This window comes from Camelus dromedarius, chromosome 26, assembly GCF_036321535.1.
Source record: "Camelus dromedarius isolate mCamDro1 chromosome 26, mCamDro1.pat, whole genome shotgun sequence".
Taxonomy (NCBI): domain Eukaryota; kingdom Metazoa; phylum Chordata; class Mammalia; order Artiodactyla; family Camelidae; genus Camelus; species Camelus dromedarius.
The window spans coordinates 7,805,015-7,829,028 of NC_087461.1; the positions used below are offsets into that span (position 1 = coordinate 7,805,015).

Here is a 24,014-nt window from a genome sequence, read left to right on the forward strand (position 1 = left end):
TTTTTGTTTGTTTTTTCTCTTTGATGCTTTTCTCTCAAAAGCATCAAGAGAGGTTTCAATCGGCCCTAGTGCTATCATCTGAGTGACGTCCCTGGAGCTCCCTGGTCCCAGTGTCATCACAATAAAGTCAAGGCCACAATGTCGCCCTACTGTGAGTCCTGTGATGGAGGGGGGAACAAACCGAAAAGTTCAATGCATTATATAAGTTTATTGTTATTAATAATAGACTATGATTTTAAAGTATGTGGAATTTTTGCAAATAGTTTATTTTCAAGTGCACTCGTAGGAAGGTCTTCTACAGGAATTCTATGCATCCTTGTATAAGTGGAAACTAAATCTCTTAGAAAATCCATCTTAAATCCCAGGTTTATGTTCAGTTGTGAATTTACAGTCATTCTGTGAGATCTGTTCTTATAGTTATTTCAAGATACCATTTTTTTTCACTATGTCAAGAACTGTGCTAGGACTTGACTCACCCGAGGGAGGGATGAACTAGGTCCACCTGAAACCAGAACCAGTGCTCTGAGCCACTGTGCAATGCCACCGAGCAGATGTGAACACAGGATGGTCAGGAGGTGACAGCTTGTCCTAGGTCACTTGGAGAAACCAGCCCACAGCCTCCACTGCATCTGGTTTCATGCACCCGTGTGGGTGTTCAGACCACAGCAGGAGAGACTTTTCTTCCCTCCCAGGCAATTTCACACATTTTGTTCCATGTTCTTTCTCTGCTAACAAACAGATCAAAGAAAATTCCTTAAGTAGATAATGTAGGCAAAAACATGCAAACAAGAGAAAAAAAAAACCTGCTTCCAGAATGTAATTCTGGAGCTGTATTTATACCAAAATGATGAATCTATTCACCTGTGTGATGGAGGCGCTCCACCCTGGGGTCTCACGGTCCATGCAACTCTACTCCCACAAACCTGCTCCTATATGTCCTCAGTAGAGGACATTATCTTTTACCCTAGTGCCCAAGCATGAAAACTCTTAGCTCTTCTCTCCTTGACTGAGGCTCCAAAATCCAAAATGATCCCAAAGAATTAGACCTGACGGCCTTAGTGTATCTTCTGTCTGTCCCCATCTCCCCAAGCCCCCTTCCAGTTAGGGCACTTACCTCTCCCCCCATTCCCACACCCACCCATGAATCCAAGAGCGATATACCTGGTCTCTCTGACACCTGTCTTCAACTTCCCAACTTTTGCTCCAAAGTGGTCTTTCAAACACACAAAAAGGATGATTGCGTTTCCCCTTCAATTCCCCCACTTTGAGGATAAATTCCAAACTGCTGAGTGTGGCACAAAAAATCCCCGAAACCGAGGCCTGTAACTCCCTTTCAAGCCTCCTCTCTCACTGCTCCCCTATTCTTGCCTGAACCCCCAAACAGACCCCATTCTCTTTCATTCTCCAGGTCTTAGGACAAGAGCAGGGTCATCTGTCTGGAAGCCCCCTCTCCCTTGGTTAGCTGCTAAACTCCTACCCATCCCTCAAGCCTCAGACGTGGCCCCACCTCCTCTGTGAAGCCTTCCCGATGCTCCCAGGCAAACTCCCAGGCACCTACAGCCTACCCTTCCGAGGCTCACCTCAGGAACCTCCCCTAGCAGCCTCTCTGCGTGGGATGTGAATCCCTTCCCCCAGTGGAAAGGGGGCTCCCTGACCCCAGGGCTGGGCGCTGTCTTTGTACCTCCAGCACCTGGGCACAAAGCGGGAGCTCAGCAATATCTACTGATTAAATAAATGTGAATAAAAACAGTGTAGATGGACAAGAAAAGCACTGGCTTTATAACTTATGAGGGGGCACACTTGAGATTTGATTTGAGCTTATAAAACATTCTACAAAGGGGAGAGGTGTGGAGAGGAAAGGGTTTCTTGGACTACAGATGTGTCCCCAAAGGAGGACAGGAGGATGAGGTGAGGAGCACAGACTCCAGAATGCCCACGTGACACTCCGGGTACCAGCTGTGAGTCTCCGTCCACTCAACGCAAGCCCTCAAATGGGGATTCCAGAAGGATCAAGTCACATCTTAAAATACACTCTCCTCCTCGGAATATAAATTTCTCAAGACCATGACGACTATTTTTTATGTAGTAGTTTATTGGGGATTAGAGGCTGCGGGACTAGTGGCTTTTAGAAAAAACAGTGGAAGCCGTGTGAAATCAGAGGCTAAGTGATGGTTCTAAGTGTAAATGAGGAGAGCGGTGCAGCTTCTAAACTCCAGGCTTCTTTTCTGAGGTCATTTAGCTTCTGGTAACAGAAGCCTGAGTCAGATAGAGAGTAACTCACGCTGTTCTCCTCACTCAGCTGCTGTCTGACTCGCAGCAAGAAGGAGGGTCACAGTTCCAAGGCAACAAGGGTGGACCCCGAGGTGATACTACCAAGCGAAGCAAGCCAGACAGACAAAACCACATGACATCACTTATATGAGGAATCTAAAAAAAATGACACAAATGAACTTATTTATAAAAGCAGAAACAGACTCACAGACACAGAAAACAAACTTATGGTTATCAAAGGGGAGAAGTCGGGGGGGATAAATTAGGAGTTTGGGATTAGCAGATACAAACTACTGTATACGGAATAGATAAACAACAAGGTCCTACTGTATAGCCCGGGGAACTGTATTCAATAGCTTGTAATAACCTATAAAAAGAACATGAAAAAGAATATATATGTATAACTGAATCGTTATGCTGTACACCAGAACCTAACACAACACTGTAAATCAACTATCTTTCAATTTAAAAAAAAAAAAAAAGCAAAGGCATTTCCCATGATGAGAACACTTTTCTCTGGGTGAACTCTAAAGATTCACCAATGCATGCCACACCTATTAGGGAACCACTTTATCTTGTAAAAATAAAAGAAACAGACCTACTGTAAGATCCAGCAGTCCCATTTCTGGGTATATATCCAGAGGGAACTCTAATTTGAAAAGATACATGCACCCCAATGTTCACAGCAGCGCCAAATACAGCAGCCAAATACAATACAATAACCTAACTGTCCATTGACAGATGACTGGATGAAGAAGCTGTGGTATATTTATACAGTGGCATACTACTCAGCCATAAGAAAAAATAAAATAATGCCATTTGCAGCAACATGCATGGACCTAGAGATCATCATTCCAAGTGAAGTAAGCCAGAAAGAGAAAGAAAAATACCATATGATATCACTTATATGTAGAATCTAAAAGAAAAAAAAAGGACACTACGAACTCATCTACAAAACAGAAACAGACTCGCAGACATAGTAAACAGTCTTATGGTTACCAGGGAAAGAGGGTGGGAAGGGATAAATTTGGGAGTTTGAGATTTACAAATGTTAGCCACTGTACATAAAAATAGACTTTTTTTAAGTTTCTTCTGTATAGCACAGGGAACTATGTTCAATATCTTGTAATTACCTTTAATGAAAGAGAGATGAAAATGAATATATGTATGTATATGCATGACTGGAACATTGTGATGTACACCAGAAATGGACACATTGTAACTGATTGTACTTCAATATAATTAATTAAAAATTAATTAATTAAACAAAATACTGCATATTCTGAGTGAAAAACCTGCCCAATTAGACGTTATTCAGAAATTTTTCCTTGTTTCTAATGTTGTGACATGCACGTGCAAATGACATTCTGCCTATTTCTGTGAGTCACAGTAGTTATGTCCTATAAAAACATCGTGAACACTGAATTTGCAAATTCTGAGCCACTGCTCCCAAGGGAAACAAGGAATTGGGTTCCTGCGAGTCTTTGGTCCCAGTACCTTCATCAACCAATCAGTGCATCACCGTAAATAAGACATCTTATTTCATATATTTGCTGGTTTGGTGACAGTGAACTCGGGGCCAACAGCACTGAAGGGAGCTTATCCAGCAGATGTTATTTCCTCCGTGAGGAACATCCCAGCCTCCCTGCACCCAGGAGCACTAAGCAGCATGCAGCGCTGCACTTGGGCACTGTTTTAAATAGAGATGTCACCAGCAAAATGCACGAGAATGTGAAAAACATGGCCTTAAAAGGACCACAAAGGGGTCACCTGTTACAGTGAGGGCTGGACCGAAGGCAGAGCATCACCCTGTCTCACCTGTGCTGAGAACACGTGCATCAGGCAACTCAGATTTTTCCCTGCTCTGCTCATGGCCTCAAGGGAACACAGAGGTGTCGCAGGTGTTGTTTTGGGGGGATACAAATACATCTGAGTGAGTGGGTGAATTCGCAGATGCAGAATCTGGGGATGACAAGGACTGAGTGCCATCTGTGTTACCTTTAAAATGTTAGCGGGACCAGGTTGGGAGGACCCGACAGAACTCAGCCCCGGTGTGATTCCCCGGGTGTGACTCAGCCCCGAAAGAGCCCCAGTCCAGCACCAAGCCTCATGTTTCCTCCTCCTGGGTGTACTTGGGGAACACCTCCCCATCCCTCACACCAGAGTCTCGGGCATGTGGACGGTTCAACGGCACCCCACCCCTCAACCCCCAGCCGAATGATTCCAATACAATTCAAATTCTCTACCTGCTGAATAGGAAGAAACTAATTGCAGCAGCTAACTTTGGATGCAACGGGGTAATAACTTGGCATTTGACTCAGAAAGAGTTCCCCCCCAAAAGCAGGACCACTGTAACAGGTAATAGGTAAAGTCCCCTTTACCTATTTAGTTATACACGATTTCTATGTGCTGACATCCATTAAAACACAAAAACACGAATGAACTAATGTTGACCCTTCTTATTCCAGCAATAAGTAATATACAGAAAACAATTGCAAAAAAAAAAAAAAAAAAAAGACGACAAAGAGCTCCCAGTATTTCATTAGGAGATACATTTCCAAGTCAACATTACCTTCTCCTTTTAATATATTTATGGAAATCTGTAATGCATTAATATTTCATTCAAAGATATAATAGTAATCAATCCCAATAACGTAAATACAAGGACTTTTTAGAGGCCCTTATAGCCACAGGACATTTAATTGACAGGGAGAGACGTATTTCGTGCAAGAACACCCAAGGATAACATTCTGTGGGAACAGAATATGAATTCAAATTAAAAAGAGAATGAGGTAGCAATTCCAATGGTTAAAGAGGAGTCTATTTAAGCACTTTTTACAGGAATGACGATGTGTATCAATCAGTCTCTATGGTATTTAGATTCCACTGGTTATACTGAAAAGAATGATGGAATTGTTTTATTTAGAGATGTCACTATTCACAATAAGCTGGAAATAACATCCTTTGCAACTCTTAAATTACAATGAAAAATCTTAGCTATCAACTCAAAATATGTGAGGAGGCAGGTTTTTTCTTTTCTTCTCTTTTCTTTTTCTTTTTTTTTTTTTTTTTGACCAAATGATTTTAGGCATTAGGTGAGTTAAAGGCACAGTACAGCCCCCTCCGAGGGTAGGTTACCCCTCAGTTCCAGGTCTTAACATTTTGCAAGAGAAGCTGGAAATCTGGATTTTCCATGTACAATTGATTTTTTTTTAATATATTGGTTCAGAAATTTTTTAAAACAATGTGCAGGCCAAACAAAACATAGCTGCAGGCCAACATCTTTTCTACCTTGACTCTGAACAATACTTAGCATCCTTTGTCAACTTTTCCATAGACTTAAAGGAGATGCACTCATTCAAAAAAGCCCTCACTGAACAGCTTGGGCTGGGCCAGGCGCTATCCTGGGCCCTGGGGATCCAGAGATGGTGGAAACTCTACACCTGCCCTCCAGGAGGACAGCCTAGAGGGCCACAGACCAGGAGACAAACTTGCAACCCTGTCTATGAAATCCAGGGCTGGAGTTAGACCTTGGGTGCAGTGGTCATGCACCTTGGCTTGGGTAGGTCAGGAATAGATGCTTTATTTGTGGAAGCTTGGGGCTAAAGAGAGGACAGGACTAGAAGCATCCCCTGAAATCAACACAAGGTGTGACTTCAGTGATGTCAACCCGATTGTCTGCCTTGGGAAGGCTCCTTAGGAGATGGCCAACCAGGCAGACAGGAGCAAAGATGTCCCAAAGCTAAGAACACCCAGACTGAGACAAAGCCAGCCCCTCTCCTCATTTCCAGTTTTTCTGTTGAAAACAGGCACAAGATGTAAATAAACCATTGAGACAAGATCCAAAAATAATCTTAAGTGGGCATAAAAGCCCATACAAAATTTCTTCTTTTAATCACTTCTGGAAGGCAGCTGATAGGTACACACACCAAAACGCAGCTAGTGAAGCAATCAGCTTAATCTGTTTCTTTGAAAGATTAATTAAAACCGAGATTACCGGCAGCGACAGCTGAGCTGGGTCAGCCATCGGACCACGTTTGAGATGAGAGAGAAATTGTCTTAAGATCACACAAACACAGCTGCAAGCCAAACGTGGAGATGCCGCAGAAAACCTGCTTCTTCCTGGGCCCATAATTCAATTCCCAGGGATGACACTTGAGTTAAAAGCATGAGCCTGGGGAAAAGCGCAAGGCAGGCAGGCGGCCTGCCCTGTGGGCAGTGCCCACGGCAGCCGATGTGGCCTTGAACTCCGGAAACCAGCCAGCAACAGTTGCGGAAGGAGAGCACAGGGCACCGCCCCGGCACGGCGACGGGGCAAGGAACCCGACTCTGGCTCTGAACTCAAGCAAGATTTTAAGTGCTTGTTTAAGGCCATGTCAAGGATCTGCCCAGCTGAGGCCCAGAACAGAAGCAGAGATAAGAAGCCAGAGCAAGAGTAAACACTGTCCGCACAGCCCCTGCTCCGTGGGGGCCTGGAAGGAAAGGCGGTGTCTCTAGTGGAGGGCTGCTTTTTTCAGCAAAAAGGAGATGAAGGAGGAGACCCTCCTGGAAATTCCAGAGCAACCAGAATGTGAACACACTGTCAGTGGACACAGTGCTAACATATCGAAAAAAAAAAAACAAAACCCTCAATAGCACTCATCAGGAAAATAACAATTTTGGCAACAATTCCCAAAGTTCTTCATTTCAAAACAAAAGAAGGAAGATGATGAAGATGAAAGGAGAGTAAAGAGAGGACAGTAGCGGTGAGAGGAAGAGAAGATCCCTCCGCTACTCCCTGCCAGGCCACTTAGGCCCCAGGGCCATGCCCAGCATCCCCCATCTCAACAGTCCACCCTGGACAGTCCACCCTGGATGCCCATTTAAGAAGCCTGGGCTGCGGGCTACTGAAGACTACTCTTTAGGAAGTTTCCCCTAACATAGTAGAACATTCGTCTCAGCACTAGATGTCAGAAGCCCTGCATCCCAGCCCTACCTTGATGGCCCTTGTAGACCACCTGACCTCCCTACATCCCTCCCCATCTCTGCATTGGAAAGGCTGGACCAAAACTGAGTTCGTAGATGACCTGTCTGGACATTCCCACTCCAATATCCTCCCATCCTCCTGGGTCAGCAGTTCTAACTCAATGTCATGTAAAACCCCACGGCCAATCTCATTCTAGATGCCTCCACCGTGTGGATCAAGTAGCCAACAGAGTAAAATAATGGACACAATAAATAATTGTTTCCTTTTAGGAAGAGAAAGAGTCGGAACACAGGGGAAGACAGTAAAATGTGAATCTCCAATGTACTGTCAACACCAAAATGAGGGCCGGGCTTAAAGTAAAGATCTGATCATGGCCTGCATTTCCTCATCTGTAAAATGGGAATAATCATCAGAGTCTACTCCACGGGGGAGTCATTAAAAGTGAATGAGTTTCTGTAAAGCACTTAGAACAAAAGGTGATTATGCGCTAGGTGTTTACATAAAAACCGAGAATCATCCTAGCTACCATCAGGAAGGAGCTAGAAATTACACCTGAGTCAAACTGGAGAGGCACTGGCTGCAATGGGAAGGTCCCTTGGGACAGCACCAGAACCCAGCCCTGCTTGTCCCAGATCCCAGGTGAAGAAGCAGCTCTCTCCCTGTGCTGTCCCCTCCAGCCCTGCCTCGGTGGGACATCTGTGCCAGCCTCCCAGCTCTGCTCCCAGCCTGCAGGACCTCCCAGCTCCAGGGTCCCCGACCCCAGACCTGAGGTCGATTTCTAGTATTCTAACATTAGAATATTACATTCTTTTTTTTATTGACGCACAGTCAGATTACAATGTGTCCATTTCTGGTGTACAGCATAATGTTTCATATGTATACATACACATTCAAAGACTCATTTTCTTTTTCTTTTTCATTATAGGTTACTACAAGGTATTGAATATAGTCCCCTGTGCTACACAGAAGAAATCTGTTGCTTATCTACTTTACAGACAGTAGTTAATATTTGCAGATCTTGATCTCCCAATTTATTATATTCCAGTAGTTTGTATCACCACATCCTGGATATTCCAATGGCTTGCATCACCAGCTAAAATTAGAAACATTTTAGCCTAGAACTCAAAATGAATCATGATCTGACCCCTTACTGATCTTTCTAACCTTACTTCCTACTGGCTCTTTCATACATCCCTCACACCCGAGTCCCACCCTGGATGGCAACCCTCCCATCGCCCATGTGGTGCTCGGCCCCGGTCTGTTCATCCTGCCCGTGGTTCCTGCCTCCAAAGATGGACATCCCTGCAAGCCTCAAGGTCTGCCTCCTCCTCTAACTGGTCCCCTAAGGCTCCCCTGCAGATGGAATTCACGTCTCCGTGCCTGAACTCACACACCTTGCATCTCTGCATAGGGGAGGCAGAGGAGTGCCCCACCAGGAGTTTGCACCCCAGCCCTGTGGCTTCCTAGCTCAATGTCGCTGTGTCAGAGAATTAACATCTCTGAACCGATCTCCCTGCGGGGATGAGGATAAAGGGGGATAATATATAGAAAAATGCTGGGTTTAAATTCTCTTTGCCTTCTTTCTCTTGTGGAATTTATTACTTCTCTAAATTTTATGGTAGTCATTTAGGTTTTTTTTTTTTGCTCTCAGAATTTTATTAGGTGGAGTTGGGCAAAAGACAAAACCTCTGAAACGGTCGCCCACCTGGTTTAGAACAACCAAAATAGAGGAGCCTTTGCATGGAGACATGCTCTCATTGAGATGAAAGAACATCTTCAATTTTTTTTAAAAGGGGAGCTGACCTGCCGTAGGCAGGTTTGGAGGCTTGCGACTTGGGCTGCAGGGAGCTGGGCTGGCTGCGCTGACCGGAGCCACTCTGAGCATCCTGCGGCAGGTGGTGGTGTAACAGCTGTGAGTGAGGCTGCTGGTGGGCGGGCAGACGTACAAGAATGGTGGAGGCGCATAACCAGGGGCTGCACCAGGAGCCAGGGGCCCGGGGGAGCCCAAGGCCAAGGGCAAGCTGAATGGTGGAGGGGTCCCTGCATGAAATCCTTGCTTGTCAAAAGCCTGAGTCTTGTAGACAGAACCAGTCGTATCAGGGAGACCACTGGTGCTTGAAGATGTGGACACTCCTTTGCCAGGCCCAGAACCTGCAGACTTGTTCTGTGCCTGCGATGATCCGCCACAGCCACCCTTGGTGTAGTCTCCCGCTGCTGTCCCCTGGGTCAGGTCGTCATAACCTGCGCCGTAGCTGTGCTGGCCATAACCTCCAGCCTGCTGGATGGGGTGGGGGAGGTGTTGAGGCCCACACCATGCTGCTTGGCTGAGGCTGGAGGGACAAACATGGTGGCCACGTACTGGAAGGCACTGGGCACGCCGGCGTAGTCGGGGAGGCCAGTGTAGCTGTAGCTAGGTGGCAGCACAGGATTCAGAAAGGGCTGCTGGCTGTGCGGTGGGGCTGCGACTGGCTCTGCTGTGGCTGAGCCAGTGTGGTGGGGGGCACAGGGGATGCAGAGTCACCTGGGCCAAACTTCATGACATCACCTGAATATGTGTTATAAGCGAGGCTCCCATCTCGACTGGCAAGGGCTGCGGGTGTAGCAAAAGGAATCCCACAGTAAATCCACTGGCAGCCGTGATTGCGGCATCTGGAGCTCGTCGTGGCCATAGATCGGGTGGGCGGGAAGCAGTCCTGCGGGGCCTACGAGGTACCGGTTGTGCAGCAGGGGAGGCACCCCCTGGGGAAGGTTAGGGGGTGCTTTGCCTAAGGTCACCAATGGCGTGGCCCCGGCACTGCCGCTGGGGGCACTCACGGAGGTACCGCCCAGCGGAGGCTGTGCACTGCGCTCATGCTGCTCGGCAGGCTGAGCCCTGAGGACGGGGCACTCGAGGCAGAGGTTGCTGGTGTGGAGAAGGTGGCTGAGGACTGGAGGGGAGGGCGCTCTCCACACTGGCATGTGTGGAGAGGGCTGCGTGAGCAGATGGGAGGCTGCTCTGATGGCTGGAGAGGGAGCTGCTTAGCGGAGAGAGAGGGCTGCCAGACAGGTCACCAGGCTGGGACAAGGCAGGCAGAGTGGCAGTGTGCTGGGACGTGGTGGGCAGAAGTGGAGTGCAGGAGGTGGTGCTGGGCAGGGAGCCCACAGATGGGAGGGCAGAGGGAGGGTCTGCTTTGGAGCTGGAACGGATGAAGTAGTGTCTATTGTCTGCTGACTTCGACTACCATGTTCATAAGGGACAGTTCCTGGAGCCGACTCCGACAGACTCACAGAGCTCTGGTATGCGGTCTTGCTGTGCACAGGACTCTGGTCATAGGAGGAAGACGCTGTTACTGGGCCAGTGGGGCTCAGAGATGAGCTGGTCAGGCTGGAGGAGGTGAGCACTAAAGTTGTGCAGGTGGGGCTCTGTGCTGCACTGGCCTTTGGGAGAGAGATATTCAAAGAATCACTTGAAGACTTCGAATACAAGCTAATGCGAATCTGGCTACTATTTTCACTGCTTGCAGCTGATCCAAATTCAGAGAGAGACGGTTCTGATCCAACTTCCAAGGCACCAAACTGAACATTTAATCCTGTGACATCTGCTGAACCAGGCATTTCCACTGCAGAAGCTGGGATCTTAGAAGCTGGAGGTATTTGCCGCTTAGGGAGTTCGATGTGTTTAGGCTGTGGTTGGTGAGCAGACACGGCAATGTTTTCAATAGTCATGCTTGGAAGCTGCAAAAGTTTGTTCGCAGTGGAGGTACTACTGTCTCTGGGTGTTGACACTAAGAGTTTCACCTGGGAAGGAAAGGACTCCGACACAGGAGGAACAGTGACTGCCGGAGGCTGGTGCTGATGCCACTGGCTCAGCTGGCTAAACAGGGTACGGTTCGGGCTGAGATCTGAAGTCAAAATGACTAAGGACTGAGGACTGGGATGCTGAGGGCTTGAGGTTCCAAGAAGAAGTGGTTGTGGGGGTACTCGTACTATTCTGTTGTGAACTTGGGGTGGTGGTAAACTGGCCCAAACTTGGAGCTTTCAGCTGGCCCAAAATCTGGGAGCTGGTGATGTCTGCCATTTTTGAAGGTGCAAGCTCTCCAAATCCTGAACCAAGGATGGATGACAGGCTCTGAGGAGAACAGAAGTTGACAGTGGTGGAGCTGCCAGTCCCTGGTGCCATCTGTTTGTTGTGCTGAGAATTCGTGAAGATAAGGGCTTGGCCAAAACCCTGCTGCTGGGAAGTTTCAACGGAGCTGACTTCTGAGGCTTGACTAGGAGGTTTCTGGAGCAGGGCTACCAGATCAACACTTTGCCCAGGTGTGACGTGATTCTCTGCTGGAACAGACGAGGAAGTGAAGACCTCTGTTTCAGAAAGACCTTCAGTCCAGTCTTCTGTTACCCACTCATCCACAGAATTCTTTCAGACCCCAGTTCCCTCATCTGCACCATTCTGAGCAGCTTCCCAAACTACTGGTTTTGTCCCACACCCATCTATAGATGGAGAATCTGAATAGTCCACAGGATTAAATGTCCCCATGCCTTGGGTTGAGAATCTTCCTGCCCCTCTCCCTCTGCAACGTCCAAATCCTCTACCACGAGCTCGCTTTCCACGGTCTGAAGGCTTGTCCCCTTGATTGCACTCAATTCCATTCTCTTTGCCCCTAAACTCTCTCCCACAATTGCCACCTCTTCCTTTCCAGTTGTTGTTTCCATGCCCATGATTCACTTCTCTCTCACTTTTCTCTCTATTCTCTTTGTTTTCCGAACTCTCTTTTCCAAAATTCTTCTTCTTCCCTCCTACAGTCTCCCATGAAGTTGTGTCTGAATTCCCTTCCAGTAATATATTGATAGCTTTGTTGATATCTCCATCATAGTCATGTAGGGCCACTATGCATTCATCCTGTTTTCCTGTCACTTCCATAAGCTGTTTAACCTTAGCTTCAAACTCTGAATCATTTTCATCAAACATCGCTTGAGTGAGACGCATCTGTTCAGCTGTAGCTGTGTTGCTGAAATCTGTTTTTTCCCGAGCACTTCTGGAACAGTCACTGCTCACCGAAGTCATCATATACGGTATACACAAAATAACGTCTGCACAAAATAGAAAATCACTGCTGCTCTCGCTGGACTCGGGACCCGCCGCCGCTCGTTACCTGCCAATGCGCCTCTTACAAAGCAGCGGCCGTCATTTAGGTTTATAAGTTTTCTTCCCACTGATGAGGTGAGTTCCCTGAGTGCAGGATGTCTGTCTTTCTCAAAGGACCAGCACAAGGCCTGACGTGTTGTGAGAGCTGCACAAAAATGTCCTGAGTGGATGAATGAACAGGTGGATGGAATACTTTATACTTGGCTCTAGTATTTTTTGTTATTTTACACTCGCTCCCCATTTAGACCCACATCATTGTTAAGGACAGTAACTAGCACATAAGTTAATACAGATGCCCAGACAGTTCTGAGGAAGGGCACTCATCTTCTGAGTCTCGAATGATTCGATTCCATTCACTCACATTTGTCTGTTCTCTACTGGTTCCTTCATATATCACCAGAAAGCACTGACCGTGACACTCTGCAGCCTATAGAAGGGCAGAACCCCTCTTCCCAAATTCACCCATGGGCAGCATGAGGACGTTTTAACAGGCTTGTCCAACTTCACCAACTGGGGTGTTTTGCTTTTCTTTAAAAAAAATTTTGAAAATCATCATCCTGAAAAGGAATATTTTATTCATGCCAGTTTAAGTAGTGGCAGGAAAATATTCAGTACTCAAAATGGAATGAGAAAAAAAAAAAAAAACCCGTCAGCATGAATTTCCAAAGGCATCTGGAAAACTGGCAAAAGAATTAAAAATGTGAAAGCAACCGGTGATCCCAGCTGGAGTGAAATTGCCTCCCCGTGGAAATCCTGAAGAGAAAGCAGGCTTCTAAGATGGATTGCTTGATGCCTTCTCTTTATATGAGATACCACCCCTAGGACTGCTTCAGGAATTCCCAGAGACAATCCCCTGGAAAGTTCAGTTACATAGTGGTTCTGATTGAACCTGGGAAAAGCAAACCCACAACTCGTCCCCAGGGCGCCAGTCTTCAAATTCATGTACTGGATTTTGTATTGAGACTAATAGGAATCCCGGCAGAAATCCGACTGGGAACAGAAGTTAAACCTTCCCCTATACCCAGAGTGGTCAAAAGACTGAGATTCCAACACACCAAGACCCGAGTTTCCTCTCTCTTAGCAGGAGAGGGTGATGGCTCAACATGTCCACTCTGGAAGCAGCCAGAACTGAACTGGAAACCCGTCCCCCAACTCAGGGCCAGACTTAGAGCACATCAGTGACCCCCCACTGAATCCCATCGACTTGATTCTTTTTTTTTTCTTTTTTAGTTTTTTTTTTCTTTTTTAGTTTTAGGTTTTTTTTCTTTGTTAGTTTTTGTTTCTGTTTTTGGTTTTTGTTTTTTTTTTTTTTTTGAGTGGGGAGAGGTAATTAGGTTTATTTATTTTATTTATTTTTAGAGGAGGTACTGGGGATTGAACCCAGAACCTCCTGAATGTTAAGCATGCACTCTACCACTTGAGCTATACCCTCCCCATCATCGACTTGATTCCTAAAGTCAACATTACCTAAGACAGCATTCCATAGCCAAGTACACTGACCTTCTGAATCTACCAGCCAGAAGGACCACCCCGTGGGCACAGCTGGACCCACATTTCAGACCAGGATAAGCAGCTCAGTAACTGTGTGACCTTGGGCAAGTCCCTGGACCCCTCTGGGCTTCCGTTTCCTCCTGTGTCACTCACACACTGGACTAGATGCTCCTGCCCTCACTTCACATGCATGTCAGGGGACCAAGAGATGGGAAACACAGGGGTCTTTAGAAGCACTGGCCCTGCCCTCTGACCTGGGTTTTGCTCTTGCACACTGGGCCCTGTTCTGTCCCTGGCTCACTGTGTGATGCTGAACAGCACACTTAGCTTTTCTGTGCCAGGTTTTTTTTTTTTCCTTAATAAAATATGTGGATAAGCCATATATACGCAAAGTCCCTTGTAGATCTAGAGTTCTACTCATCGGAGAAGTCTCTTTCACTGGGGAGTAGAACAGAATCACTTTATAGTTCTTCAGCCCCTTGGTGTAAATCACCAACAGGATGACTATAAAAATTCTGCACTGGCTTTGAAAATGGACAGGCCATGGGCGGCAAGTGTTTTATGAAAGGTCATGTAGAATACAAACATGATGTATTCACTCCTCTAAAGAAGCCAGAGCAATCTACTGGTTACCCCTGTGACTCAAAATGAAATCCCATCCAGGATGACCAAGCACCTCCCGAACTTAAAGTCACCTGCAGGGGGTGCCTCCCATGTCTAGTGTTAGAATCACCTCCAAGAATCCCACTCCTGGGCATATATCCAGAGGGAACTCTAATTTGAAAAGATACATGCACCCCAGTGTTCACAGGTGCACTATATACAACAGCCAAGACACGAAAGCAACCTAAATGTCCAACGACAGATGACTGGATAAAGAAGTTGTGGTATATTTCTACAATGGAATACTACTCAGCCATAAAAAAGAATAAAATAATGCCATTTGCAAAAACATGGATGGACCTTGAGATCATCATTCTAAGTGAAGTAGAATAGAAAGAGAAAGAAAAATACCATATGATATCACTCATATGTGGAATCTAAAGGAAAAAAGAAGACACTAATGAACTCATCTACAAAACAGAAACAGACTCACAGACATAGTAAACAGTCTTACAGTTACTGGGAGGAAAGAGGGTGCAAAAGGATAAACTGGGAGTTCAAGATTTGTGAATATTAACTATTCCATATAAATTAGATAAACAATAAGTTTCTTCTGTCTAGCACAGGGAACTGTATTCAATAAATGTAGTAACCTATAATGAAAATGAATAAATGTATGTATGACTGAAACATTATGCTGCACACCAGAAATAACTGATGTATACTTCAATTTAAAAAAATATATATACATATATATATGGACCTCAGAAATAAAAATCTACTCAAATCTCAAACAAACAAACAAGAAATCACCTGCCAGAAAAGCGGCCTCCTCGCTGGGGCTCTGGGAGACTTACTACCAGTACAGGTGCGGAATTCACCCTCTTCCCTTGTCCCAAATCCACATGGGAGGCGTTGAAAAAAAGACCACAGGTGACAGTTCAAAGCCATAGACTTTGTGACCACTTTATTCTCAGCCTCTTCCCCAAAAAGGAAAGGGCTCTGGACAGAATAACAGTTGACAAGGACACCAGGTCAAGAAAGACAGTTTCCTTATAAACGAAACTTTCAAACTCACAGCCATTAACACTCACCCGAAATAACTGGATAGGAGCCAACTAGGAAAGGGCACGTTACTAAAACTGGCCCTCCAGCCTCCAAGAGGCTCAGCAGAATTATTCTTGCTGCGAGGAGAGGAGGAAGGAAGGTCTGGTTATTGTGCCAGCGCACTGGGAGGCACAATAACTAGGTCATGTTCCCACTCGGGCCAGGATGAAGCCACTCGGCGGCTTGGCGGCACCGGGCAAAGCCGAGTCTCGCTCTCCTGGTCAGCATCCATATCCTAAAGAGCCTGTCCCTAGAGCAGCAGGCACAGTATAGCTGGAGGTCTAAGCACACGCTCAAGGCTAACAGGGCAGGGAAGACACATGAAACACACAAGCAACAGCCCACCTTCCACCCAAATCCTCAGCTCACTTCGGGACCACACACTAGGGAACACAACCCTTAACTCGGGAGCTGATGCAATGGGCAATAAAGGGGAATAAAGAGCCCCTTCTCCAGCCAGATGATGGTGCCTCCTCTGCCAGATCCTGCAGAAGGAAACCACACAGACTGGAAGCCCCTTCCGTGAAATGCAGTCACTGTCTCCCTGGCATGTAACTCTTGCAGATGTAATGGAAACTTCGTTCTTTGTAATTGGCATCACAAGTCTCACCTTTATCCAGGCTCACAACGCAGAAGCTCCAACAACAGCTTTCAGGGGAGCCCGGGGAGCATGGTAACACACTCCATTCAGGCCAGAGCATGTGACTTCCACAGGTGTGAGGTCCTTCTTTTCAGAGCAAACCTTCATGCTGGCACAGCTTCTATGAAAAATGGAACCTCTGGCCCCAGGCAATCCCAGGGCCGCTAACGGGCCCTCAGAAGCCTTGCAAGGGTGCGTTTTTCACGGTATATTAATTCAAGAGACGCATTAGATGAGATGGGTTCTAGCTTTGCTTTTAACCTCGGCAGTTAGGGGATGGGTCCTTCTGCCTCTGCACAGCACACAGCAGAGACACAAACACAGAGGCTGCCAAAGATGTTTTCTGGGGAAAGAAGGCACACCAGGATATCCCAGGGCTTTCTTCTCTGCTCTTACCCAGTTTTACTGACACCATTTATTTGCAGACAAAGGATCTAGAAGGTGGAGTCTGGGGGAAAAGCGGAACGTGAGAAAGCCTGTAAGTTTCCAGGCTGACGCAGGTAACAGTCTACAGTCACCAGGAGCGCTTAGAAGTCTCCTCGCAAAGCAGAGGGGAAAACAACCCAGTGCCCCAAAACAGTCTTCCAGAATATCAGTAAAGAAGCCATGGGAGACAGACATCACTGCAGAGCGGACATCACCAGAGAACCGCTGCTCCGGGAATTGCCTCCGGACACACAGAGCACTGGCCCCTGCAAGATGCTAAGTGGCAGGTGCCCAGAGGAAGAGAGAAGCTCTGGGGAGAAACAGAAAAAGAAATATCTGAGGTTTCTTCTCTCCCACAAGAAGTCCTATTGCCTCACTCATGAAAGCATCTTGCTATGGGAGGTGAGGGGAGGCAGGTTTGAAAGAGATAGTTTTAGGGCCCAATTTTTTTTTAAAGAATATCTTTTTTGGTGGGGAGGTAGTTACGTTTACTTACTTGTTTTTGGAGGAGGTACTGGGGATTGAATCCAGGACCTTGTGTATGCTAAGCACACACTCTACCACTGAGCTGTACCCTCCCCCACCAATTTTTTTAATAAATAAAATACTTCAGAACTTGCATTCCAACAGATATAGCTGGCAATTACTGAGCAATTATTTTGACACTGTAGGATACATGAGTGTAACTTTTAGTAAGTGCTTATAATGTCTATATATAGTTTTTTTTCAAGCTCTCAATGCAAGTTAACTAATATATAGTATGTCTACAGTTTGTGTACATCAAAACAACAGAAGAACATTATTATCCTGAGAATGGTAGTAACAGTAAAATAAAGTACGTGAAGGTAAGGTTATCTTCCTGTTGCCTTCTTATTTTATTAAAGTATTAATCCTATTACATGTAAATTGTACATAAAATTTCTTTTTCTGATAACTAATAATCTGATTAGTATAGAAAATGTATGAAATACAGCAAGGCAAGAAGGAGAAAATTAAAGTTATCTATCATTTCCACACCCGGAGATGACTACTCTCACTGTAATTGATGTAGCTACTTCTGGCTCGCTACCTATGCGTATAATTACAAACGCTGTTCCACAAAACTGGGGATGTTATTTGATAACTCATTTTTCACATTAAATAGTATATCGTTTATCTATGCCCTTAAATGATGTTCTGCACCATGAGTTAAAATCTGCAGTGTGTTGCATTCTATTAATGTGCTGCAGTTTATTTTATAAATTGTGTACTATTAAATAAGTTGTTTCCAACTTCTATGTATCTTCTTTATTAATTTCTTTCAATGACACTTCATAGTTCGCAGCATCTGAGTCTTCTGCTTCTTTGGTAAATTTATTCCTATTTTATTCTTTCTGATGCTATTATAATCAGAATTTCATTTTCAGATGGCTCATTGCCAGAATATGGACATACAATTAAATTTTGTATATTGACCTTGCATCCTACAACCTTGATGAACTCATATATTAGTTCTCATCGATTTTTAGCAGATTTTTTAGGATTTTCTCTCTACGAGATCATGTCATCTGCAAATAAAGACAGTTTTACTTCTTCCTTTACAATGTGGATGCTTTTTATTTCTTTTTATTGCCTAACTATCCTGGCCAGAACCTCCAGCACAACGTTAAACAGAAGTGCAAGAGCATTTCAAAATGTAGGACAGATAAGCAAGACGATACTGTATCGCACAGGGAAATACGTACAAGATCTTATGGGAGCTCACAGAGAAAAAATGTGACAATGAATATATATATGTGTTCACGTGTAACTGAAAACCTGTGCTCTACACTGGAATTTGACACAACACTGTAAAATGACTATAACTCAATAAAAAATGTTAAAAAATAAAATAAAAAGTTATAAAGCAAAGGCAAAACAAAAAAAGAAGTGCCAGAGCAGAGACCCTCGTTTTGTTCGTGGTCTGAGGGGAAAGCATTCATTTTTCACCAGGAAGTATGAGGTTAGCTCCGAGAATAGAATTCTTAAATGTATTTGTTGTGAGAAGGTAAAAAGGTTACTTCGATGCTTCGCCCATTCATAAGAGATCCTAAATATGTCCATTTCCCGATGTGCAATGTCTTAAATATTTATTTCCCTAACAGAATTTCAACATTCTCTGATTTTCTACTAGGTAGGAAAGGGACAGTGACATGTTATAGAAAATCTCAAGAATTTTCTGAAGTTCAAGAGCCTTGAAATGGACAGATTTAATGAAATCCAACACCTGTGTCTGGTGAAATAAACACCTGCTAATACAAAGCCCAAGCAGTGGGCATTAAGTTAAAGTCAATTTGACGTTTCCCTGGGTTGTCAGCTGCTCAATTCACTGCAGAAAGGAAGACTTTATTCTGAGCGTGTTCTGAAATTCTGTGTCAATTTTCCTGCTTGAATGTTTCCTGCGTTCTCATTCTGCTGCTCACCAAAATTAGTTCTGCCACAAAAGGCTTAAAAAAAAAAGTTGGAAAGATCTATTCTAATTATATTTAAATCTGTAAATCCTAGAACAAAGAGGGATTTGACAGTTACTTAATTTGATTATTTAGTCATACCAAATACTTCAGATTAAAGACTACACCCTGAAACCTGGATTATCTGGTTTGACCCCTAAACAAACTATATTAGAGCAACAGCTTGGTTAGCGGGGACACATACACACATACGAGGTACAGGCGGAAACATCTGGACTTCAAAAGACCTAGCCTCAAATTCCAGATCTTTCCATTCTCAGCTGTGCATCCTGGGGCAAATTACTTATCCTCTCTGTGTCAATGGTTAACAAAAACTTTTAAGGTTAAAAACTTCTGCCTGGCAGGGAGGTTATGAGGATTACATGACATATAATTCATAAAGTGCCTGGAATATAGTGGTAGTATTAGTATTTCTTAACTAAACTGTTCAGGAAATGGAGTAGTCTGGTCCATTATAATTTCTGGTTCTCATACTTTTGTGGCTGAAAGTCCCTCTAAACAATGTGAGTACTGTTTGTGTCTCTGTATTATGGTAGACACACAATTACATCTTCCATCTCACTGATAAGTATTTCATGCGCAAGATCCTATGTAAGTGACCAAAAGGTGTGTCAGTTTCATCCACATGTAGTTTACAAGCTGGCGTAAACGAACAAGATTCACACCATGAGGATTTTATGTGCATTACTGTTACACTGTCTTGCAGAGAGAGCAGGTGCAGGACACTGGGCCGACTTGACTATACAGTGAGTGACTTGGCACACACTCTAAAACACGGTTTTCATTAATAAATTGCAAATATGAGCTTATGCAACTATTGTTTGCCTGCTGTCCTTCAAAGGGGAGTATAGGAAAGGGGCCAGTGAGCTGAAAGCTCCACTCTTATCTTCCAACCCCAAGTCCCCTCAAAGGCCACGTCTCCACTCTGGGAACTAATCAGCAGTGGCCAACCTTCCCCCCCTCCACCCTCCTTGGTGTGCTCCTGACACAGGCTAATTGGCACATCTGAAATTGTCCAATTAACAAGCTAATGAGGACTGGCCAGCCCTGTGAAGAGGAACTCAGGCTGCTCCTGGATGCCACAACACATGCTTTCAGAACACTCAGGCTGTGATTCTAATCAACTCTGAGAGGTCTGCTCTGTCTTCTTTGACAGCTTGAGCATGAGTCTCAAAACTCTGTATTTTCATAGCAGTGAAAATCATAGTCACCTGACAAAAGTTCCTGTCCCAAAAAGGTTAGCAGGTTGGAGAGCAGGAAAAAACAAGAAGAGGGAGGGAAGAGGTCTGTCCACCAGGCAGCAGTTACTAGGAGAGGAACTGAACCCAGATATCTGACTTATATTCATTCCACAATTATAGCCAGGACACCTCCCGTGGTCCAGGTGCTGAGCCCTGAACTTTCCAGAAGACAACACAAAACAATTAAGCCAGTATAAAATGCCTACTGATCAAAGAAATTTTGACATATGGAGATACAGGGAAGTCATTCTGGCTTAACCATGAGTTAACTGGAATTTGATGCTAACTAAAATAGCCTGTTTGTAGCCTATCAAACATACCTGGTTACATCTGCTTTAACTACTAAAGAAAAGGGCACACTGATCAGAAGCAAATGTCCACGTTAAAAATAAAGATTAAATGCCTCTCCTTCCTGGGACGCCAATGCTGGTCCTCCTTTGATGATAAGATTCCCGCCCCAGGTGCCAAGGCCATACTGGACATGCTGGTCTGGTTTTGGGGTTGTTTTTTTTTTTTTTTTTTTTGAAATCTTGAAGAAATTACTTGTTTAACATTCTGTATTCTGACAAGACATAAAACTATGCTGGAAACCATACTTCTCCAGAGTAGCTTCTCAGAGTTACCTGGGAGCAGGCTTCCCTGCTAGTCCTCAGTTTGGCTCAAAGAGAACTCTTTTCTTATCTTATTGCTGATTACTGATTATTTTCATTGACACTACCAGAAGCAAATAGCCCGTGTGCACAAATGCACGTGTGCAGGGCTGTCTCGTAATTAGCAACGTCAGCCACAGAACGTCATTTATCAACAACCGAAATTCATCGGGCAACCAGAGAAATAAACCCAACAATCATTTAGTAGACAGGGGCTGCTCCTACACACGGTCCCCTGAAGTAACAGCCATCCATCCCCTTAGGCACACAGCCAGGCTGGAGGCCACATGGTCACAAGGCACAGAAAACAACACCCAGTTGCTCAGTGTCACGCAGCTCCTGAAAGTCAGATCTGGGCTGATTGAGCAAATACTCTGAGGCCTGCGCTGGCTGAGAACTTTGAAACACATGTTAGTTCACCTAATTCTCACAAGAGCCAGAGACAGGACACCTGACTACAACACTCCTCGGCCTCCCTGAGATTTGAATAAAGAATCAGAAATAGGACAAGTAGAAGGAAGACTGAAGTCCAATTCTATTCGTTTCATGCATTTCTGTCCCCTAAAGAAGTGTAGCATCCAGAATCCTGATGCAACCCTGCAATGAGCCCTGTGCACAAACGCTCTGGGAGTTGGCACTGAATCTCCCACATTCGCTATGTGGCCCTGGGGAGGGCCCCCAGCTGCCCCAGATCTCTGTTTTCTCAACCTGATCAAAGAACAAGACGTTCACAAGGCCCTCTCCAGAGTCAACTATTGGGAAACTTGAAAATCCAAAATGTCCCTCATCTGCTCCCAGCCATGTGAGGACGGCAGGACACAGCCCTGTGCTGGGGCTGGTCACCAGAGGAACATGGAGACGCGTTTCACAATAGAGCATTATGCTGGCCTGGTTCTTCTGACCTGCAGTTTAAGAAACGCTCCCTGAGATCTCTCTCTGTTGGGTTCCGACTTTCATCACATGTGGCCAAGTCAAGCTGTGCGCACACCGGGAAGAGGGCGGCATGAATTCTGTGACTCCAGAAGGTGCCTGGCCCACTGTTAGTGCTCCCCATAGGTACGAACCTGACCTTCCTTTACAATGGTTTTAAAGGCACAGCCAGTCCTTTTCACAGCCTCCTCCTTTTTATTTCTTTAAGTCTCCAGGGAAAAGGAAGGCTTTCAACTAAATCAAAATGGGCAAAATTCATAAAATGCACCAGTGACTTCACACAGGTAGCGTATCTTTTGTTTTTGTCGGAACCTCAAGCCATTCATTTTAACCCAAAAGAGATGGAGAAATGACCAACTAGCCAAGTATACCACTACTGAAAATGTGAGCCTTAAATTAGTTGAGAAATGCTCTTAGAAATAAATCTGTTGATCTGGGGGCATCGAGATGAAAATCGATCCACGTTGTAAGGACAACCAGCGCATGAAGAGACGTATCTCTTATCTGCTTCAAAAAAGGACGGATTTTGGGGGCCTCCTTTCTGATGTCAAACTGAATAATTATTATCTAAGAGAGGCAACAAGTGTGACCAAAACCTTGAAGTGTTATAAACCGTTATCACGTATTTGAAGTTCTTTATCCGCTTAATTGGAAGCCAGAACCGCATCACAAGGCAGGATTCAGACCTGAGGCAGGAAGGGGTTCATCTGGCCTGGAACCGGACCCGCCTCCTTCCTCTGCACCCCTTCCCCACCCCACCCACTGCTACAGTCACCCAGGCCAAACACTCGCGGGTTGTCACATCCACCCCTCTTCCAGCGTTCCTTGCAGCCAGAGCCCCAAGACCCTGCAGGGACACGGCCCACGATCTGTAACATCAGAGAAGCAACCATAGGAGCAAAGGCCTCCCTTTTTCTAGCTTGAAGGGGCCATGTAAAATACCATGAAAGGGCCCTTCCCATCGCTGCTTGTGGAGAGAAGGGACTGTGACTTTTTCATTTTGTATCCACACGGCCTACAATACAGGAGGGGTGTGTGTGTGTGTGTGCGTGTACACTGAGCAGCTGCCCTACCCTTTTCCATCTGACACTCCAAATAGTATTTCCATCTACTCTAACTTATCAGTTACCAGGAAACTTCTCAATCCCTGCCCTTTATAGGCAGGGAATGACATCTCAAAATGACACCCCCTTTTTTAAGTTCTCTTAAAAGATTGTCACTGATTCGTCTGCTTGAGGACACATTTTTTTAATGATCTCTAACTGGGAGTTAGAGGTACCATATTTGGCCATGAATCAGGGTGGCAAAAACTGGCCCAAAATAAAGTGATCTCATCTCACATTTAATAAGCTTTTCGTGTACACCAGGCATTATGCACACACATAAAAACTTGACATGAGTCATCTCACTGAAACCTCACAGCAATCCTACCTAATGTGGGCCATTTTTTCATCCCCATTTTATGAATTGTAAATAGAGACTCAGCCCTGTAGACACATATGGCTGGTGAGGAGATGAACGGGGCTCAGGCCCAGAGAATTCTGTGTCCCGATCCACAGACCATGACCTACTTCTAAGATCCGCACTAACACCAAGAAAGCCAGCAAGCACAACACTCTAGGAACACCTCAAATTTTGGCAGAGGAGTGCCTGGAAGATTTTTTTTTTAATGCTAAAAAAAGTATACCCATATCCAGGTAGTGTTCATTACCCGAGGTATCACAATACAAGACTTCTCCAAGTATGTAATAAACTTTAGTATTCCGTAAATTTCTTAACCACTCACCCTAAGAAAATGTTAAACAATCAGTAAAAGACCTTTGATATCAGGCTGAAAGGAGTGTGAAGTTTTATAATTACGAGGGATCAGACGAGCTATGTAATTTGCAGAACCCAGCGCAAAATGCAATTGGTGGGGATGGGGAGGTCCTTGTTCAAAAAATATTAAGAATTTCAAGACAGTGGGAAAAACTCATTGAAGGAAGAAGCGTGGGACCCTCGGGGCCTCATGAGACCATGAAGCTCGCCCCCTCCAAGAAGCCAGTCCCAGGAGGGATGGAGGTATAGGGCCCCGG

The 24,014-nt window shown here is 45.1% G+C and overlaps 2 protein-coding genes and 1 pseudogene across 3 annotated transcripts in view; all 3 read right to left on the minus strand.

Annotated features, from left to right (window-relative positions):
* The window catches only part of CAMK1D (calcium/calmodulin dependent protein kinase ID), a 344,198-nt gene that overhangs the window by 301,887 nt on the left and 18,297 nt on the right, over window positions 1-24,014 (minus strand). The window lies entirely within an intron of this gene.
* On the minus strand, window positions 8,086-10,942 carry LOC135319390 (ubiquitin-associated protein 2-like; annotated as a pseudogene).
* On the minus strand, window positions 11,091-12,895 carry LOC135319391 (ubiquitin-associated protein 2-like). Its single transcript, XM_064479353.1, is given in 1 exon segment — window positions 11,091-12,895. A coding segment is annotated over 1 exon segment (1,194 nt). The 5' UTR covers window positions 12,285-12,895.